We start from the raw sequence: 17,930 nt of genomic DNA, 5'->3' as shown, positions 1-17,930 counted from the left end.
ACTCTTAATTTTAAAATGGATTTGTAAAGAATTTTAAGATTTATAAAGAATTTATTTTGAACTGACTGCTGTAACTTACTCTTGAAAGAGCTGCTTGATGAACCTACATTGGTATAATAAACTCTTGAGTCAGAAACCTTGTCACGTCAGAAGTGCTGTGCACAATTCTTCATAGTGCAACTGTTTTCTCAAAATCTGTCTTCTGACACACCATGGCCCTAACCAAAACTGGTGGCAAAAGCTTGATTTTTCAAAGCATTGAGACCATGCATGGGAAATAGAGTTCATCATGCATCTCTGTAGGAGGTTTGTGGCAGTGTGGTGAGAACTCTGTTGCTCCAGTTTTGTGGTGTGCAGTCTGTGAAGTATTGGTGATGATTCCATCCCATACCCCCACTGCTGGGAAAAGGTGTGCTAAAAACCATTATGTCTTCCTGTGTTATAAATGTTATTTATGTAGTACTGGTAGATTACTTCAAATCTTATTCAAGCAAATTCAACAGCGCTAATGGAGAACAGCTAGTGGAGTTCTTGCCTCTCTCTATGACGACATACAGTGTTGTTGGTGGCATTCCTTTCCAGTGCCATCCTCCATCATCATTTCAACACAATGAAGTCCAACTCAAAGAGCAGGGCTAGCTTGAGCTGTTGTGGTTTTTGACCTTGCAAGTGCCAGCCTCAGCTGCCCAAAGCCATATGTGCACTTCTTGCCTAAGTACCTGCCAAGGTCATTCTGCAAGCAGCAAGCATGGACATCAGCATTCTGTCTTTGTCGCTTCTGGTTTCCAATTGGTAATGGTGGCATGGTGGCAACTTCAGGAAAGATGACTGACTGTAGAAATATATATGTATTTATTTGTTGATGTTTTATTTGTGCTTTGTTGTTGTTTTTGTATATTTGCAAATGTTCTAAGCGCTGCCCAGCCAAACAAAAGAAAGTCAGTGTTTTGGGATAATTAAGTCAAAATCCACATATTCCATCCTCAGTGAGGTGTACTCTGAATGATTTAAATCTGTTGTTGAAGTTAATGCGACAAAAGCAGTGCTGTGGTATGAGAGGCAGGGAGATCTGGAAGGCTGTATTCTGATGCAAAGGAGTAATAATAAAAAAAGTAGGTTTTCTTAGTGTTGGCATTTCTTCCTAACAGTCTGACGTTCTGGTGATTGTTTTATACTTGTGGAAAAAAGAATAAAATTTTGAAGCACAGCAGTAGTTGACAGTGTGTAAACCAGACATGTTATCCGTGATCTCATCTTTATTTTGAGCTGCTTGTTTTATTTTGCTTAGTACCTTTTGGAAGTTCGGATGAATAATGTCTAAAAACTATGATGAAGCAGCGTTACTGCTTGGGCATCCTCCCCGTCCTATGCATCAGCAGACTGTACTATGAAGATGTTCTCTCTGGAAAGATGAGCATGCAATTAATATAGAAAATGAATAGCTGAGCTGTAAATGGGCTCGCTGAGAGAGTTGTGGAGTCCATGGAGAGAATGTTAATGTGTTGCCATGTTATTGGTGCTAATCACTTAAAATGTGCTTATTTATTAGTAGCTTTAATGAGAGCCACATAAACTGTGCATTAAAAAAAGGAACTGCAGAGAAGGACAGCAAACCAGGCAGCAGACAGTCATCACTTTAATGTAAATGCTTTTAGTGCAAAAATATAGGAAAACCTGGAATCTGGCAATTCTTTTCACTTTCTGAAACCCCTTCCATTATGTCCCATCGATTAGTTTTGTATCCTGAGCTTGCTTGCTTTTTAAATTCTTTCTTTCTCAAAATGACATTGGTTCTTAATCCCATAAACACCATTTGTTAATTGAATCACCTGCTTGGAGTGTAACACATGATGGTCGCAAACACTGTGTTCTTACAGTCTAGCTGATGCTTTTGGGAAGGAAGTGTTGACATCAAGAGGTTTGGTTTTTACCCCAATGTTAATGTTTTTAATTATTTGTGGTTTGTTTTGACTCGGTGCGAATCTTGTAGCTATAGTCAAGCTTGCACTTTGTACTGCTGAGATGCTGAATTAAATCACAGTGTCTCTATATCTGACCTCTGTGGCCAATGAATGAGCAGCCCTTCTACTTCACTGTAGTGGTTATGTTTTGTTTTGTTTCTTTCTTTTTGACTCAATATTAACATCTGCATGCTTATTTCTTTCTTTTCTTTAGGCTGGTATGTAGGGCAGATCGTTCTGGAATCGTATGATAACAGTTGTGTTACTTTCCCAGGAATAATATAGCTGCCCTTCAGAGAAGGTATAAAAAGGACTATGGAGTAGATGGTGCATGCTTGTCAATTTTTCCTTGTCTATATTAAGAAAAAGGTTTGCTCAGACTCTAGCCAAAACTGGAGACAGCTAGGTTCAGTTTCTTAATTTGCTAGGGATTTACTGAGATTTTGGCCAAGTTGTGTATTCTCAGATACGATAGATTAGATGCTGACTCTCATTGTGAATGGAATTAACACTTATGTGCCTCAACATTCAAGTCTTTTTCACAAAATTTATGTGGCATTTGAAACAAGGAGGCATGTGCTAATTACTGACATCTTTAGCAGTATGCCTTTTGCTATGATCTACGTAAAATATTTAGGCAGGTTTTCATTTTGTCACCTTGTCACTGATTAAATAATGACTTGATATAATATTCCTGAAGTGATAGTCCTCTTTGTAATGTCTCTACAGGATTTTTTCCTGGAAGCTCTCAGGGATGTGATGCTTTCCTCCGTCACAAGATGACCCTCATTTCACCCTCAATCTTGAAGAAGTACGGCATTCCTTTTGACCGGGTATGTACAAAAGAGGCTTTGAGGAAAGTAAAGTTGTAAAGTAAAGCTGGCAAGTTGCTGTGATGCACAATCTATGACACCCCTCTTCTAAGGCAGCAGTTCTCTGCAGCTGGTCAGGAGCTGTTTGATGCATGTCCTATGGCTTGTCAATAGGCAGCATAACTCTCAGGTAGCTGTTCAACACAGTCTTAAGTTTTTTTTTTTTCTGGATCTCTTGTGAACCAAAAACTGGAGTTACACATGCAGGTTCTCTGTTGTGAAAGCATTCTATCTACACAGAGCCAGTAAGGATCTGTCTGTTTCTTAAGTCCTCTTATTTGAAATGAGGGGCCATGTTTATTTGTTATGATCATTTTAATGTGCTTATCCTCAAAGGCTTTGGGCAAGAAGTAAATCTCCTCAGTCAAGCATGGATTTTATGCAGATTCAATCAAGCGGTTACTGCTTCTGTATGTTGCCAGCATACAAAGCCCATTGTCCTGCCAGAATGGTTAAGGACACTGTTTGTGGGCATGATACTGTCAGGGTGCAGAAAAAGGAATTGAGTTGGAGGCACTGCAGCTCTAACTCCAGTGGAAGTGTCAAAGAGTACTTGATTTAAACTCATTTCCTCCTTCCTCATTTCTCTGGCATCATCAGTTCAAGACACTGTGGCCTTTTTTTTTTTTTTTTTTTTTTTTTTTCCCTAAGTAAGAACTCTTAAGCAAGGTTTTGCTAGAGTTAGTCCACCGGTGACAAAGTATACCACCTATTTGATGGTCCTAGTGATTCTTTGAGAAGTACAAGTTCTGCATTCTTTTATAGCATAAAAGCTATGAATTCATTCTATTTACTGCTCCAGAGACTGTTTCATTTTTCCTAGTGGAAGGCTGTGATGAATGAAATTTGAAGTGTGACTGTCTGGTTTGTTGGATGAGCTCACTGTGCAGCAGAGACTTGCAGAAAGCCATGTGTGGTGCTTTGTAGTTCAGTATTAGTGGCCACATTTTGCCTGGTTTGCACATGATAGTTGATATCAACTTGTTTTTAGGGATCAGCAAACCATTTTTTCTTGTAATTCTATCTGTTAAACCTGAAGTCCAAATGTGAAAACATGGTTATCTGCTATACGTGGTTGAAAATAATCTGACTTTGGGAACTGATCTTTTTAATCCCAATCTAGCTCACTAGATATTGTAAGTGAAGTTTGTTGTGCAGCCCCTTATTGGTATCCCATCCTTCTATGAAATGGAAAACTATAGGAAATGGAAATTAATTTCTGCCTCTTCAGTGCCCAAACATGCTGCTTGAATGGTTGTGGGAAGTCAGAATGTGAAGGAAATTCTTGTGAGTGTTTGAATGCTGTAGGTGGGCATATTTTTCTCTGATGAGAAGATTTATGTTTGCTTTTCCATGTACCTGGAAAGTGGCACTGATTAGTAATTACATGTATTGAGTAATTTCTGATCAAAACCAAGCAAGAGGAGCAAAAGAGTTTGTAATAGAGGAAAGCTTTTCTATCGAGCTTATCCCAAGTCAGCTTTACTGAGCTGTTTGGTGATGGGCATGGGATTATGAAGTACTTTGATATGGAAGGACTTTCTAATTTGTTGCCTGGTAAAAAGTCTTTTCCCAGTTAGGTAGGCTTCCCACTGTGAATCTTGTGATTTGGGGAGGGAAGGTGTGTAGGTTCATCTCTGGTGCCTCCTTCATTCTGAGTATTAAAATGTGTGCTACCTTAATGATAAGGAACTTATTTTGTGTATAGATTTTTTGTTTGTTTCCTTTGTATGTGTTTGGCTTCTGTATTTTTTGTTGGGATTTTTTTTTTTCACCCAAAAAATGGAGGCCAGTGCATGCGAAGATAAACAATATTGCTGTCAAAACCAAACTTTTTTAAACAAGGGGTATTGTTAACATCTCACGTAAAGAAATATAATTCCTAATCCTGTTTTACAGAATGTGGGGCACAAATGTGGTTTTTTTTGTGTATGTGTTTACATATTCTCTATTTTCTATGGCACTCACTGGAAGGACGTTTTTAAATGTGAAGAGGAGGAGGAGATCTCTTTAGTCAGAGCAGTCCATGTCTGAATAACTCCTATCCTGAAAAGTAGGTTTTGAAGGAGGATTGCTATTGTTCAGGAACAGGGAATGTGTGCCACTTTTCTGTAGAAATAGAGATAGGATCCCTTCATCTACATTTCTGGCAGGTTTCAATGAAGTGAATAAGTGCGCATTTATAAATCTCTATAATGGTATTTACTTCTCGAAATAAAAAAGCAGATCAATACTGGGGCTTTTTAATAATTAAAAATGTGTATTTCTATAATCTCCTATTGATTTCTCCACGTATTCTGCAAGAGCTTGCATAAGTCAGTAAATTTAGGCCTTTCTCCATGAGTGGCAGTTTGTGCTGGCTTTTCTTCAATAGTTATTACTTTTCTGCATGGCCTATCCATCATCTCGAGTGCTTTCTAATTTATTGTAGGGATAATGTTGACAGCAGTGACATGGAGGACATATGCTGTGGGCTTGAAATGAAGACACCAGGATGTAGATGTTGTGACAGAAACATAATCTTTCTGTTTTCTGAAGTTAGCAATCTACTGCTGTGCAGTGATGTATGGAGGGATGGGAGGGGACGCGCTGCAGGCCGTGCTTCAGCACCCCTCATCTGGAAGCTTTTGTGCTATCAAATCTTGCATTTATTTTCTCGTTTTGTTCTCTGCTGATGTTCGTAGTATGAACAAGGTTGGGCTCAGTCTAGTGGGCCAGTGGTTTAATTCCTGATAACATTTTCTGCTTGGTTCTATTCCTGTGTTTATATGTGAAAGTTCTTTGAAGGCTCAGTAGGCTCCAGACTGCTGAGTTGTGGTTAGTGTCAGTGGGAAATAAGCCAGATGTGTTACGAAAGCTTTGTCAGCACTTCCAGTTTAGAAAGACAGGCAAAGGTCAAATTTTGCCATATTTCTGATCTGTTAAAGGGAGGAGATGGTACCCTATGCTTTGGGAAGCTAGCAGGTTAAGCTGGTTACGCTGCTACCAGTTGTTCTTGTGTTGCTTAACAGGGACATTCTTTTCACAACGTTTTCTCTTTGTAGGTTTTTAAAAGGTGATTTTCTAGAAGTACTGGGAATCGTTCAGCCTCTGATTACAGCTGTAATCTGCAGTTTTCAATCCTTTTTACTTACTTTCATCTTAATTTTACTCAGGTGGACAAATAGCAGGCTAAGATTTTTTAGGTTGTTTGACTTACAAGTGAACAAATGAGAATGATAACCATATAAGTGAGGAAATAAATACAGGAAAAGTTATGTATTTCAGTAGGACACTGCAGCACAGAGCACATGTGTAGGTGGGAAATGCAGTCTGTTTGGCCCCACTAGCATGATGTGGGAGAGTAGGTATGAACTTAACAAGGGATGAAGTGACAGCAAGCAAAAGATTTGTGCATCTTTTGGAATGCTGCAGCTTGGGACCCTTTTCATAACTGGGGCCTTTATATCAAGAGTTAAGATCTTATAGCAGCTTCTGTCCTTTGTACTGTTTTCTTTTGTCCTTTGTCTGTTTTCACTAGTAGAACTACTTCAGTATTTCTACAGTTAAGAAGAAATTGCTGTAGGTATAGCCGAGAACTGGCTGTGACTGTTCTGCCTTCTTGCTGAGAGAGATTTAACAAGGAGGATATAACTGTCTTCACAGTGCTTTTTCTGCTCATCTGATGTAGGCTGTCCTTTTATTTCTGTTTTTCAGATCACCCAGGAAGCTGGAGAGTTTATGATTACATTTCCTTATGGTTACCATGCTGGCTTCAATCATGGCTTCAACTGTGCTGAGTCAACCAACTTTGCCACATTGCGTTGGATTGACTACGGAAAAATGGCAACCCAAGTAGGTATCTGTTTGGTTGGGGCGTTACTTAAAACCACGAGCTCATAAAGTAATGATTGGGTGGGGAACTTCTCCCTTTGAACAAACTGAAAATGTCCTTGTTTTGAAAATGTACTTTCATTGATCCATGTTATTGTTTTATTCCTGTTGATAATTCATGACATTTTGAGGGCAAACATGTCTTTCTTGAATGCCTTTCTTGAATGCTGAATGTACATAAGCCTTGTGTAGAGGTGGTTTTGGAGCTAGAAGGTTTGGATTGGTTTTCTGAAGCATTAAAACTGCATTTCAGGGTGGATAAGGTAACTGATGTAACTGAATACAGTTCCTAGGGTATACACCTTGCAGGAGAAAGGATAAATTAGAGGCATCTTAAACTTTCATAGGAGTATACTAGTAACCATTTTTAAATGGTTATTTAAAACCAATTAACATTTTTAAATTTCCCTAAAAAATGCACAGTACAAAAGGTCTCAATGATGTCTGAAGAGGAGAAACATGGTGGAATGACTCCATGTGGCTATTTCATCAGGGCAAATTTCTTGTTTGAATTACTTTTGACAGTTCTGAAGGCAGTGACAGTTTTCCATGACAGCATGCCTACGATGTTGTCTAGTTTTTTTTACTAGTAGCGATGGACCTATATTTCAAACAGATTAATGTGGTTGGCTTTTTATTTTTATTCATTTATTTATTTTTAAGTCTGCTTTAAAGGGGTTTGTTTTGATGTATTGATGTTTTTGGTACATTAGATGTGGTGCAGTGAGGTATGACTGCTTCATGAGTTTTTAAATTGGGGATCAGTTTTGAGAATCTTTAGGAAATTATAACCTTGGGTAGGAACTTAAAATCACCACAGACGCTCCTTTCCAGAAAGGCAGTCTTAGTTTTCATTCTACAATAACATTTATATCATCTTCTGCACTTATTTTTCTTCCATCAACTCAGCTTGACTCCACAACTTTTATAATACATCTTTTGTTCTGGGCAAATACAACTTTGCTGAAGATGCACTGCAAGTACCTTGGTGCCTCATCCTGTGAAACAATGTAATGCTGCCCTGTTTTCCTTTACTAGGGTTTATATTCTAGAAACAGTAGATGATTACTGAATGTAGTCTTTGCTTTGGGATCCTACGGTTGTTGACTGTGCTTTCTTGATACCTCCATCTTCTTGCTGTAATGTCTTCAGCCACGATTGACCTAAGCTGAAGCTATCTGTGCAGAATTATATTTAGAATGCTGCGTGTTAATCACTGTGAGTGGTTGCTTTGTGACTAATGCCATGCACTGCTTTCTGCTTCTAGACGCTAGTGCTGTTTCTGGCACTGCAGACAGTAAGGAATCTGCTAGAATCGTGGGAGGAAAAAAGCCAGTGCTGTTTCCCTAGTTTTCCTTTTTTGTAAGTAAGCATAATTAACCCAGCTAGGAAAGGAAGACGGTTGTTACGCCCATAGGAGCCTTTTTTTGAAGCTTTCCCCTTTTTGTATTTATGTCCTGCCTCAGCAACTGCTGACAGGCAGTCCTTGACTATAAAATGTCACAGCACTTAGTGTCTGAGAAGCTCATCATACAGAAAGTAACTTCAGCCCTTTTGGTGACTGAAAGGTGAAGTGTCTGTCTTTGTTCTTTTTAGTAATATTCAGCCCATAGTTTCATGGAGTCCACTGTTAACAAAGAAATGCGGCATCTGAACTCCCTCCTTTTCTAAAATAAACACGTAGATTTTATTTCATTTCTGAAACTACGGTAGTTTAAAAGCATTTTCTGTTATGCATGCTATTGTTTGTGCTGTGAAGTATAAAATAACGCATAATCACTGTGCCAGGCAGGTAAAATCTCTGAATTGCTAGCAATGGCAGCCAAAACGATTCTCATAACAAAAAAATCCTCATTCTGAAAAGTCATGCATTTATCTTCTCTGTCCCTTACATGTGTTCAGGTATTTGAATCCGTAGTTGGTGTTTGTAATCTTTCCATCATGGTGTTAGACTGGGCCATGTGGAGTAGCTGTAGACTCTAAGGCCATGTAGAGCGTGAAGAGGGAATCATACATTTGAATTTGTTATGGAGCTACAGGGTTGGTAAGAAAAAACTAGACCTGTAAGAGGCCTCAAATCTGGTTTGGGAAGAAAAAAAAAATAATTTTGCTGTGGCCTTGAATCCCAGGTTTGTCTGTAGCAAATGGTCATGGTTATACACCCCTGAAAATGGGGTTTATCATGGAAATTCGACAGACCTTTAACTACAACAGTGCCAGGAGGCACCACTCTTAATATCGAAAGCAATTTTGGGTTCAGCCATGTGTTTGCAAACAAGTGACATTTGGGAAGTGCAGTTTTAGATTGAGCCTCCATGCTTACATTGTTAAGCAGCGTAGCGTGAAATTACTGAACAAGCAGCATAGAGAGCTCTGAGCAAATCTAGAGAGAGAAAGTTGAAGTGTGGAAGGAGATGCCCAATTTATTTCCATTGCACTTGCTGACACTTGTCTATTCATACATTTCCATTTCATATTACCTAAACCACACACTGCATATGTGTTAATTAACCCTTTGATACTTTACTGTCGGGCTGCAGATGAGGTATGAATGCTTTTGCACTGAAAGGGCTAAAGGTTTATTTAAATCCCATTTTAAGTTAAACAGAGACTTTAATGAAACATCAGCTGATTCTGTACACCTGATCTGCCTGCACATTTAAGGAAAAAATTTGTGAAGAGAGGCATCCTGGAGTGTGAGATGTTTGTTTGTTTGTTTGTTTAACTATTGCAGGTTTCCTAAATCTTGAAAATGACTGTATTGATGTCTGTGCTGTCAGGCTCAATTAGATTACATTTGCCTACATCCAAACAGGTGTTTCTCATCTGCTTATTTTTAAAGTTCTTGGAAACTCTTTGCTGGGCAGTACTCTATCTGTAGTGTTACTGCACTGAAACCAGTTGGGTGTAAAATGATTCTTCTTTTTCCCTTGTCCTGCCAGAACTCGTGATATTGGTGACAAGGTAAGGTTCAAAATTAGCCAATTGTAATGTTCTCCTGGACTTTATCCTTGGTATTAAATTTGAATTGTTGTTCTCAGAGTTATGAGTAGAATGATATATGTCAGTGGCATAGAGCAAGAGAAAACTCATGTAGGAAAGTAATGGCTTACCTTTGAGAAACATAGGCAGAACCATGCTAATTGCCTGCCAGATTGTTGAAATGTTCTGCTAACTATAGTGGAACCTGGCTTGGTGTAAAAATATATGATAATTAGTGAAGTTTAAAGATCATATCCCATTTATTGCTAATGTAAATGTCTCCCATTAGTCCTTAAGGAGCCGTGTGTTGCAGCTTTCCAGTTGAGGTGACCTTAAGACCAGCCAGTTTACCTATTTTATTTAATCTGTGGCTGAATAGCACATCTGTCAGCTGCTTGTCTATGGGTGGGAGAGAGATCTTCAATTAATCTTGTGGTTCCCGTAGGTCATTCTGGAGTGTAGTCACTGGATCTTTGCAAGTGTTTAATGGTAATTCATTTCAGAATTCTTTGCTATGTTAAATGGGAAGATCAAACTCTGGCAGGAAACGCTCTTTAGTAGCTAAATATCAGGAGTTGGCTCTAATTTGCATGCTCTGTACTAGACCTTAACATTACTGATTAAATAATACAGCTGAATAGGGATGGTTTTGTATGCTGTATGTTAATGTTTACCTGCATAAGCAGAGACTTAAAAAGTTACTGAGAAATGCTTTCCTTTGTACTCCATAGTTAGAGCTCTTCAGTCATTTGTTCTTCGTTGATTTTTGTCATGATTTTTCCTGTTTGATTGTTGAGAAAAGCCTGATTAATGAACGCATGTGAATGATAGTTTCTGTTTCCTGATGTCAGGTTATTTTATTTTTGTTTTACTACATGAGCCTGCAGTTGCTTTCTGCATTGCTGTTTTGGTTCACTTTGTTTCTCTTGGAAACTCTTGGATGCAACCATCAATAGACCAACAGGGTGGTCTTAGCTGTGTACTGACTGAACAGGCCTTTCAGTGCTGAGTTGTTCAGTAAAGTGTCTTTCTTGAAGTTGAGGTGATCTTGATATTCAAGAAGACCAATGTAAAATTTCAGGATGTAAAATTTTAGAAGAAATTCAAGTGTACCTCGCAGGTCAATTTTTCTGTTTCTTTTGCAAACTGGACTAAAAGTAAGTGGATGAGAAGGGAACCATTATTGCACTCTCCTTTATATTAACAGCAGACACTCCTGAGTGATAGCAACAGTGTTACTATGAGTTGACATTTTCATACCTTCATTTTATACTTCAGAGATAGTGCCAGAATTATCTCTCTCAATATAAAATGGGATCGTCATTTTTTGTTAATGAAGCAAGAATGCCATCAGAAAAAAAAAAAAAACCCTTGCAGGTGGTCAGTATCCCAGTCCCCAGGAAGGATGTCTGCTCCACTTTCTGCCTCATCTGGGTGCACTGCCATGGAAATGGTGCGTGTGAGCCACTGTGGTACTTGATTCGGGAGGTAATGATGAACTCTTCAGGACCTGATTGACAACGAAGGGAGTATTTTATACTTTGTGCCAGTAGATGAGAGCAGAAAGGACTTCAGGCAGGTTGGCAGTTCTCTACTCAATGTTTGTCCTCACCCTTATGGAGGTGCTGTCATGGATTTGCTGTAAAAAAAAAAAAAACAAAAAAAACTAAGCCTATTTGTGCTACTCAGCCTGATTTACACTTAGCTTAATTACTGTACAGTATCGAGCACGCTGCTCTTGACTTTTTGAATGCTGCTTGGTAATAACTTTTCTGGCTCATGGTGACTCCAGGACTCTGTGGTGGAAGCTGCCCTGAACCCGTGGGTACTGATACTGCTGGGTTGACACAAGTTCCCATCCTCTCTGCCTCACTAACCCTGTGATTTATAGTGCAGAGGTGTTTGCGTGCTTTGTGGCTGCGAGTAAACAACTCTGTGAAGAATGTGCATCCTGCAGCTCATTTGCTCAGCTTCCCTGCTGCATGGGAGGCCCTGTTAAAGTCTACAAGCCCCAGTCATTCATGTGTCAGAGCTGGGCTTTTGGGGTCATCTGGCTCTGGGGATAATAGTATTGCAAGGTCATCAGAAATGCCTTTTAAAAGCTTCCTTAGCATTGTGCTTTCCTGTGTGGCTTGTGTTACTCCACAGGAATTGCTTCAAGAGGGCCAGAGAGGGGCTTATATAGGAACAGTTTTATGTTCCACCTAAGAATAAATAACCAGATAGCATATTCCATTTAAGAACTGCAGAAACTATGATATTAGAGATTTGAAAGCAGTGTGAAAGTGTGAAGTAGCTGTGAGTTCACATCACATGTACTCATCAGGTACCTCTTCGTTGTCCTCCTCAATAATTTCTTTGCTGTACTGAAAGGCAGATGTGGTTAACATTCTTGTCTCTTTGTTCTGTACAGGAAAAACATTTAAAAATGAAACCCCACTTCTTATTATCATGTGCTTAGAGCTGTGAATGGTCTCTCTCTCTTTTTTTTTAAACTCCATTTTGCTCAATTATTTGTCTTCCCTGATAGCTGTGCTGCTCCTCATTTTCTTGCAGCTTGGTTTCCCGCTGGCAGTCAGCAGGTTCTGCTGCTGGGTTGCCTCATAGCTGGGTGTGTTCTAATCTCAGTCATCAGGATTCAGATCTTGCATCTGTTCTCTATCTCACCACTCTCCAACTGCTTTGGGAACACTTACAGGTGGATCTGGATTATTACTGGAAAGAGATAAAAGTGTTTCATTTGGTGTGTGGTTTTCAGAGAGGTCTTAATTGCTGTTTCTTTTAGGATAGATAGACAGCCTCTCTCCTCCTTTATTTATGAACCAACCCTCCCTTGATTCTAATTTGTGTTATTTGAAGATGCAACAAATAAATTCCAGCTTCCTATCCTCTTGAAAAATCTTACAGAAAAAGACTTGTCATTACAAGGGAAAATAATTTCAGTGTGCTGGAAGCAGATCGGGGGTTGTCACGTGAAATAACACTTCATATTCCACCAAGCAAAATTATTCATGTTTTTGTAAACTGCCTAGAAATTTTCCTAGTCATCGTGTACAAAATGGTGGATTTTACTGCTTCATCTGTTGGTTTACAGGCATGTGCTGTATCACAGCATTGGGCTTTCTTTATAAAGGAAGTGACTGGAAAACCAATGGTGAAGCGAGAGGATAAAAGGATAACTGTACTCACTTAGCAAGAGTTATCTAGTACATCTGTCACTTCAGAGCTGTAGAACTTTGCTCAGCCATGTCAGCTCATGGTTGCTGCTTTCTTAATGCATGAATAGAGTGCTGACTCGATGAAATATCATTGCTTTCTGCCAGTGAAAGCCAGTCAGTTGTGGACTTCTTTCACCAACTGCAAGACTTACGATGTGGAAGAAATAATAGCTTGAGATAACCTTAAAATGATATTCACTGTAGACTTTCACCCAGTGGTTATGATTTAGTCTTTGTTTATCCCTTGTACTGAAATGAGTGTCAAAACAGAGGGGAGCTGGTATTTCACTGAATCCTTCTTTTTTAGCATTACTGAGAGCACTGAACCTTTCAGCCTTATCTGTATGACACATCTATTTCTTGAACTAGAATCCTCTTTATTTTGAGTATTTTAGTGGAGTAGGGTAAATCTGGCTCCCTGGCTAATGTCACTTGCCATTCACTCAACTCTTTTGCCCACAACATCTGCATGGAACGAACGTTCTGACAGTGAATTAAGGAGGCAAACGAGGAAAAAGCATGCCTTGCAGCCAGGGACCAGGAGGAGTCCTTGGAAATCTTTGCCTAATTGTTTTGTTTATGAAACTCTGTGGAAGATTTCCAGTGGGTTTCCTAATGAACTGGTTTGTTGTTGAGACTTAAAGCTATGCTTGTAATTACAGTAGAAGCGGGGGGTCAGGGCTTGTCTTCCTTCCCACAAGCTCTCAACTTCCAACTAGTAAGCACACAAACTGTGAATTTTAAGTTTTTCTACTTCTTCTCAAAGTTTAACTCCTTACTGACTCATGGAATGCCTGTCACCCGTCTTGCAGTTACTAACCTGCAATTACGTGTTCCTTCATTGCTTCTGAAAAGATGGGCATCCGTGAGAGCATTGCTGTACAAGATGTATAATCAATGGATATCAAGATATTATAATCACAAAATAAACAAGACAGGCGAAGTAGACTATGACAGCAAAAGAGAATAAATGGAAGGCTTACCCTTATGCTAGGCTCACCCACAAAACACCAGCAGAGCAGATCTCCAGATGAGATCCTTCCCCACTGGCAGCCAGCTCTTCAATAGGTCTAGGAGAGGTGCAGCCTGGCTCCACCCCTTCCGGCAGCACAGGTGAATTGAATTGCCTTCACCTGTGCTCCTCTGGCTGACTCACGGCTCGCCTCAGGTGATCAATCAGAGGTTCAGGCCGTGACTCAGCAGTTCCCGTACAGTAAGGTGTGAGTGGCAATGTGAGTTTGGATTGAATGAAAGGAAAGTAAACTGGAGCCCAGACGAGTTTTGTGTTGTACTGGGTGAGCGTTAATTAGACATCAGGAAACACATTTGTAATCGGATAGTGAATTGGATAGCTGTTTCAGAGTATTATACTGGGAGGATTTTGTGTTTTTTCCCAAAAGCTGTAGCTTTATATCTCGTCCTGGCAGTTTATAGAGAGAAGTTCAGAAGTGTTCTCTGTATGTATTTCTGTAGTACGCTGTAAGAATTTTCCTAGCTACCTTTTGGATATAACGATCTTTTTTTTTTTCTTTTTTTTTTTTCCCCAGTAACTTGCTTTTAGACTTCATTGTTATGGAGAAACAGATACTAAAACTTAAATGCAAGTCTAAAATATTTATCGATGGCATAATAGCTGAAGGAACTTTGGATGTATTGGGTTTTCTTCTGCTTAAATTTCCATTTAGGCAAAGTGGGAGGCTAGTTGGATCTTCAACAACCGCACTGGCAACTAAATTAATTTGAATGTGAGGTGTTTCTTTTTTCCCATGTGAACCAGATGTGCTGATTTAATTAGATTGTTTTTGTGACTTTCTATGTAAGGAGAAAAGTGTTATTTTACATTAACTCTTTGTATGTCATGGAACAGGTAGGATTCAATTTAGTGTTAATAACTGGGAAGTGAGGGAAGGAATCCTTACAAAAATGCAATTGAAGATTGAGGTTGAATGAAGTTACATTTTTCCATAGATCATTTCATTTTATTACTTTAAGGAGACAGTCTTTTTATTTGACTGTTACCTTATAGGGATTTATAAGTATTTTTATTTAAAAAAAAAAAAAAGCCTAAAACCAGATAAGATCATGGTTATGCATTGTGTAGTCACAAATTTCCTACCATCACTGTGAATTATGTTTGATATCACAGAGTTCTCGGAGAGGTCAGATGTATCACCAGCCTCCAACTTTGAGTAACATAATAAAATAATAAACAGGGGAAGAATGTTGTTTTTCTGCTTTTGAAAAGAGTTTCACACTTCCATTTCCTGAGAATATTTTTGTACGCTCTTTTTATTTGCAAGTTGCCTTTGTATGTTCTTTTCCCATATGGGCAGCAAAATCATTAGCTTACAGGAAGAGAGAGCTGGGGCTAGCAAAAGTCTTCAGAAGATGGAACAAATAGGTTCCTGTAAATGTGGGGAATATGGCAACTCCTCTGGTCTTCTTGCTCTCTTGGGTCTTGGACACCTTGCAACTGAAGACAGAGAACTAAACATAAACCTGTGTTGGTGTGTAAGTGAACTCTTGTTAGTCTGTCCCTCTGACAGCCATGGCAATCTGGCTGCCAGGTGGAGAAAGGCAGAGGAGAAATGCAGAGGTTTTTGATTAGTTCTCCGAGTTCCTTAAATTTCTCACCTGACAGCTGGGCAGGACAAGCCTTCATATTGCCATTCAGTCACGGTCTGTGCTTTGGGTGACCATATCACTCCTAAATCTTTCACAGGTCTAAAGCTAGTTGTATTCTGCTGACAAAGGAAGGAAGGAAAGCCTTGGTAGGAATTTCTGGAGAGCCTGAATCGGGGCTTTGTGGTTCAGTTTTTGCTCACAATAAGAAAATGAGATTTCTTTTCTCTCCTTAGAAGTTGTGTAAGTGTGGTTATGTTCATTTTATGTTGTTGCTTCTACAAACGGTAATAATACTGGATATTAAGGTGCTGGAATTTGAGGGTGAAAAATGGAATAGGGAAGATACATTCTGCAGAAAAACAGATAGGGAGAGAGAGAGTGTGGGGAGGAGTTGTGGGTATTGCATATCCTAGGAAACATGCATGGTTGTGGCCACAATTGCATAATCAGAATATTTGAAAGAAATATGACTGCATATATAAGGAAAGAAGGACAGTATGTGGAGATGGCTATCACTGACAGGGAAATACAAGCTTGCTCTTTTTGCCTTGTTCTGTTAGAATAGAGCAGGTAATTAATGGCAGAGCAGTCTTCTTGCTCCTCTCTCCCCATAGTCTCCTTCTTTATCGTCTCCCCGTCCCACCTCTAGCATATGTGTGCACATTCCTTTTTGCAGTTCATTTGCAGGTGTCTGCTGTATTAGCAGGATCTTATTGTGTCTGAAAGGTATAAAAAACATGCCGATCATTCTGGGAATATGAATGTGGACAGACGTGCAGCAGCTGAGGAAATATAACTGCACTGCCCAAAAGAAGCCCCAGGAGAAAGAGGCTTTCTAAATTATACATGGTTGCTACTGTAAAAGCAATAAAATTAAATTAAATTGAAATGTAAATATACGTCATCTTAGATTTGTGTATGAAGAAAGGAATTTGGCTACAGCAAGCTTCTGGTGTTGCGGTGCACTGAAGATTGCTCCCGCAGTGTCATTTCTCTGGACAGTTCCATGAGTAGCATCCAAATAGTTCTACATGTGGTGCCTGGATAATCTGCATATACTTTACATTGTACTGAGACTCTTAACCAGTGGTTCTGTGGTGTTGGAGCTGTTCTTGAGACCTTTAGATCGTTGGGATTTGCTCCACTTGATTTGAAGGAGTTGGCATCTGTGTGCTGCAGCATCTTTCTTCCACGGTGGAACCAGAAAGTGGTCTGTTCCTCTTTTGAGTCATTTTTCATACTTAGTAAAGGCAGAAGAGGTTGATTACCATGCCTCACTGATGCTCTGTGCTGTTGGGTGGTCTTTGTATTCCTCTTTTTAGCAGTACAGAAGTGCTTTTAAAACGTCTTAAGGAAAAGTGATTGAAAATGCGCTCAATACAAATCTCTTAAGCCCACATTGGTGGAGGTGCTGGTGAGAAGCTTCTGCTGGGGCAGGAATTTGGAAGATGGGTGCCATCTGTGTTCCTGCCACTCTTTGGCCAAATTGCATTTCCAGCCTTTTTCTCTTATGCTGTTTTTCATTAAATGAATTGAGTTTTCCTTTAAGTGTCTGCCCATAAATACTCCTTCCTACACAATGCACTCAGGTTGTTATTGCTCTCCAAGTCATAGCAAAGCAGACGGGAACCAAAATGAAAAGGAGGAGCTGGGAGGGGAGTGGGATAGCTGAGACTACAGAAGGAATCTTTCTTCTCTCTCAGTGGTTTCTCAGCTGCAGCCATAAGTCTCTTATTAATGGAAGTGTGAAGAGAAAGAAGAGAGAGAAGTGAGTTTAATTTCATGCCTTTCTGCTAAGAAAAAAGACAGAATAGTTCTGAAAAGATGTGGAGGAAAAGTGAAACAGCTTTAAGGAAAAAAAAAAGTCCTATGAAGTCACCATAGTTACCTCATTCTCAACTCAAAGTCGAAAGGTAGTTTAGTGCAAATGCAATGCTTTGAACCTTAGTGCAGAACTAAAAAGGGATCTGACTCTCTTCCCATACAACAGCAAAGCAGTAGCTGTGGCACCCAAGCAGCCACTGATGTATTGCTGCATCCTTGTCGATCCTGTGCCTTCTTTGCAGTTAGAAGTTTGTAAAGAGCAGATGCTCAGTCAGTCTGGCATTGTGTACTGGGTAAGAATCTCCTTGGATGAAGGACTCGGTTTGTTTATTCTGCACTTCTTCATAGGAAACAGATATCCAAGTAGAAGTGCTTGTGTCTAGTCTCTGTATAGATACGCAATGATGAGAGCATAATTCTAGTGGCTGAATTTAATGAACGTATGTATGCTAGTTGAAATGGAAGCTGCACATTTTCTTTGGCTTAGGTGTATTCAGACTAGATGCAGAATGTTATTTTAGCCTTTTTTATTTCTTACTTACAAATCAACACAGTTTCTCTTATCATTTGTAAAA

The 17,930-nt window shown here is 39.4% G+C and overlaps 1 protein-coding gene across 2 annotated transcripts in view; it reads left to right on the top strand.

Annotated features, from left to right (window-relative positions):
* Positions 1-17,930, top strand: part of KDM4B (lysine demethylase 4B) — a 74,884-nt gene that overhangs the window by 22,716 nt on the left and 34,238 nt on the right. For both annotated transcript variants that reach the window (XM_042835608.1, XM_042835607.1), the window contains exons 6-7: positions 2,691-2,794; positions 6,530-6,667. In XM_042835608.1, coding sequence (XP_042691542.1) covers positions 2,691-2,794; positions 6,530-6,667 — 242 coding nt within the window. The remainder of the gene's footprint in view (positions 1-2,690; positions 2,795-6,529; positions 6,668-17,930) is intronic.

The sequence above is a fragment of the Centrocercus urophasianus genome, unplaced genomic scaffold (genome assembly GCF_019232065.1).
Source record: "Centrocercus urophasianus isolate 14NV4802_14NV808 unplaced genomic scaffold, USGS_Curo_1.0 seq_54, whole genome shotgun sequence".
Lineage (NCBI taxonomy): Eukaryota > Metazoa > Chordata > Aves > Galliformes > Phasianidae > Centrocercus > Centrocercus urophasianus.
The sequence above is the reverse complement of the archived record's forward strand: the minus strand, read 5'-3'. Positions and strand labels throughout refer to the sequence as shown.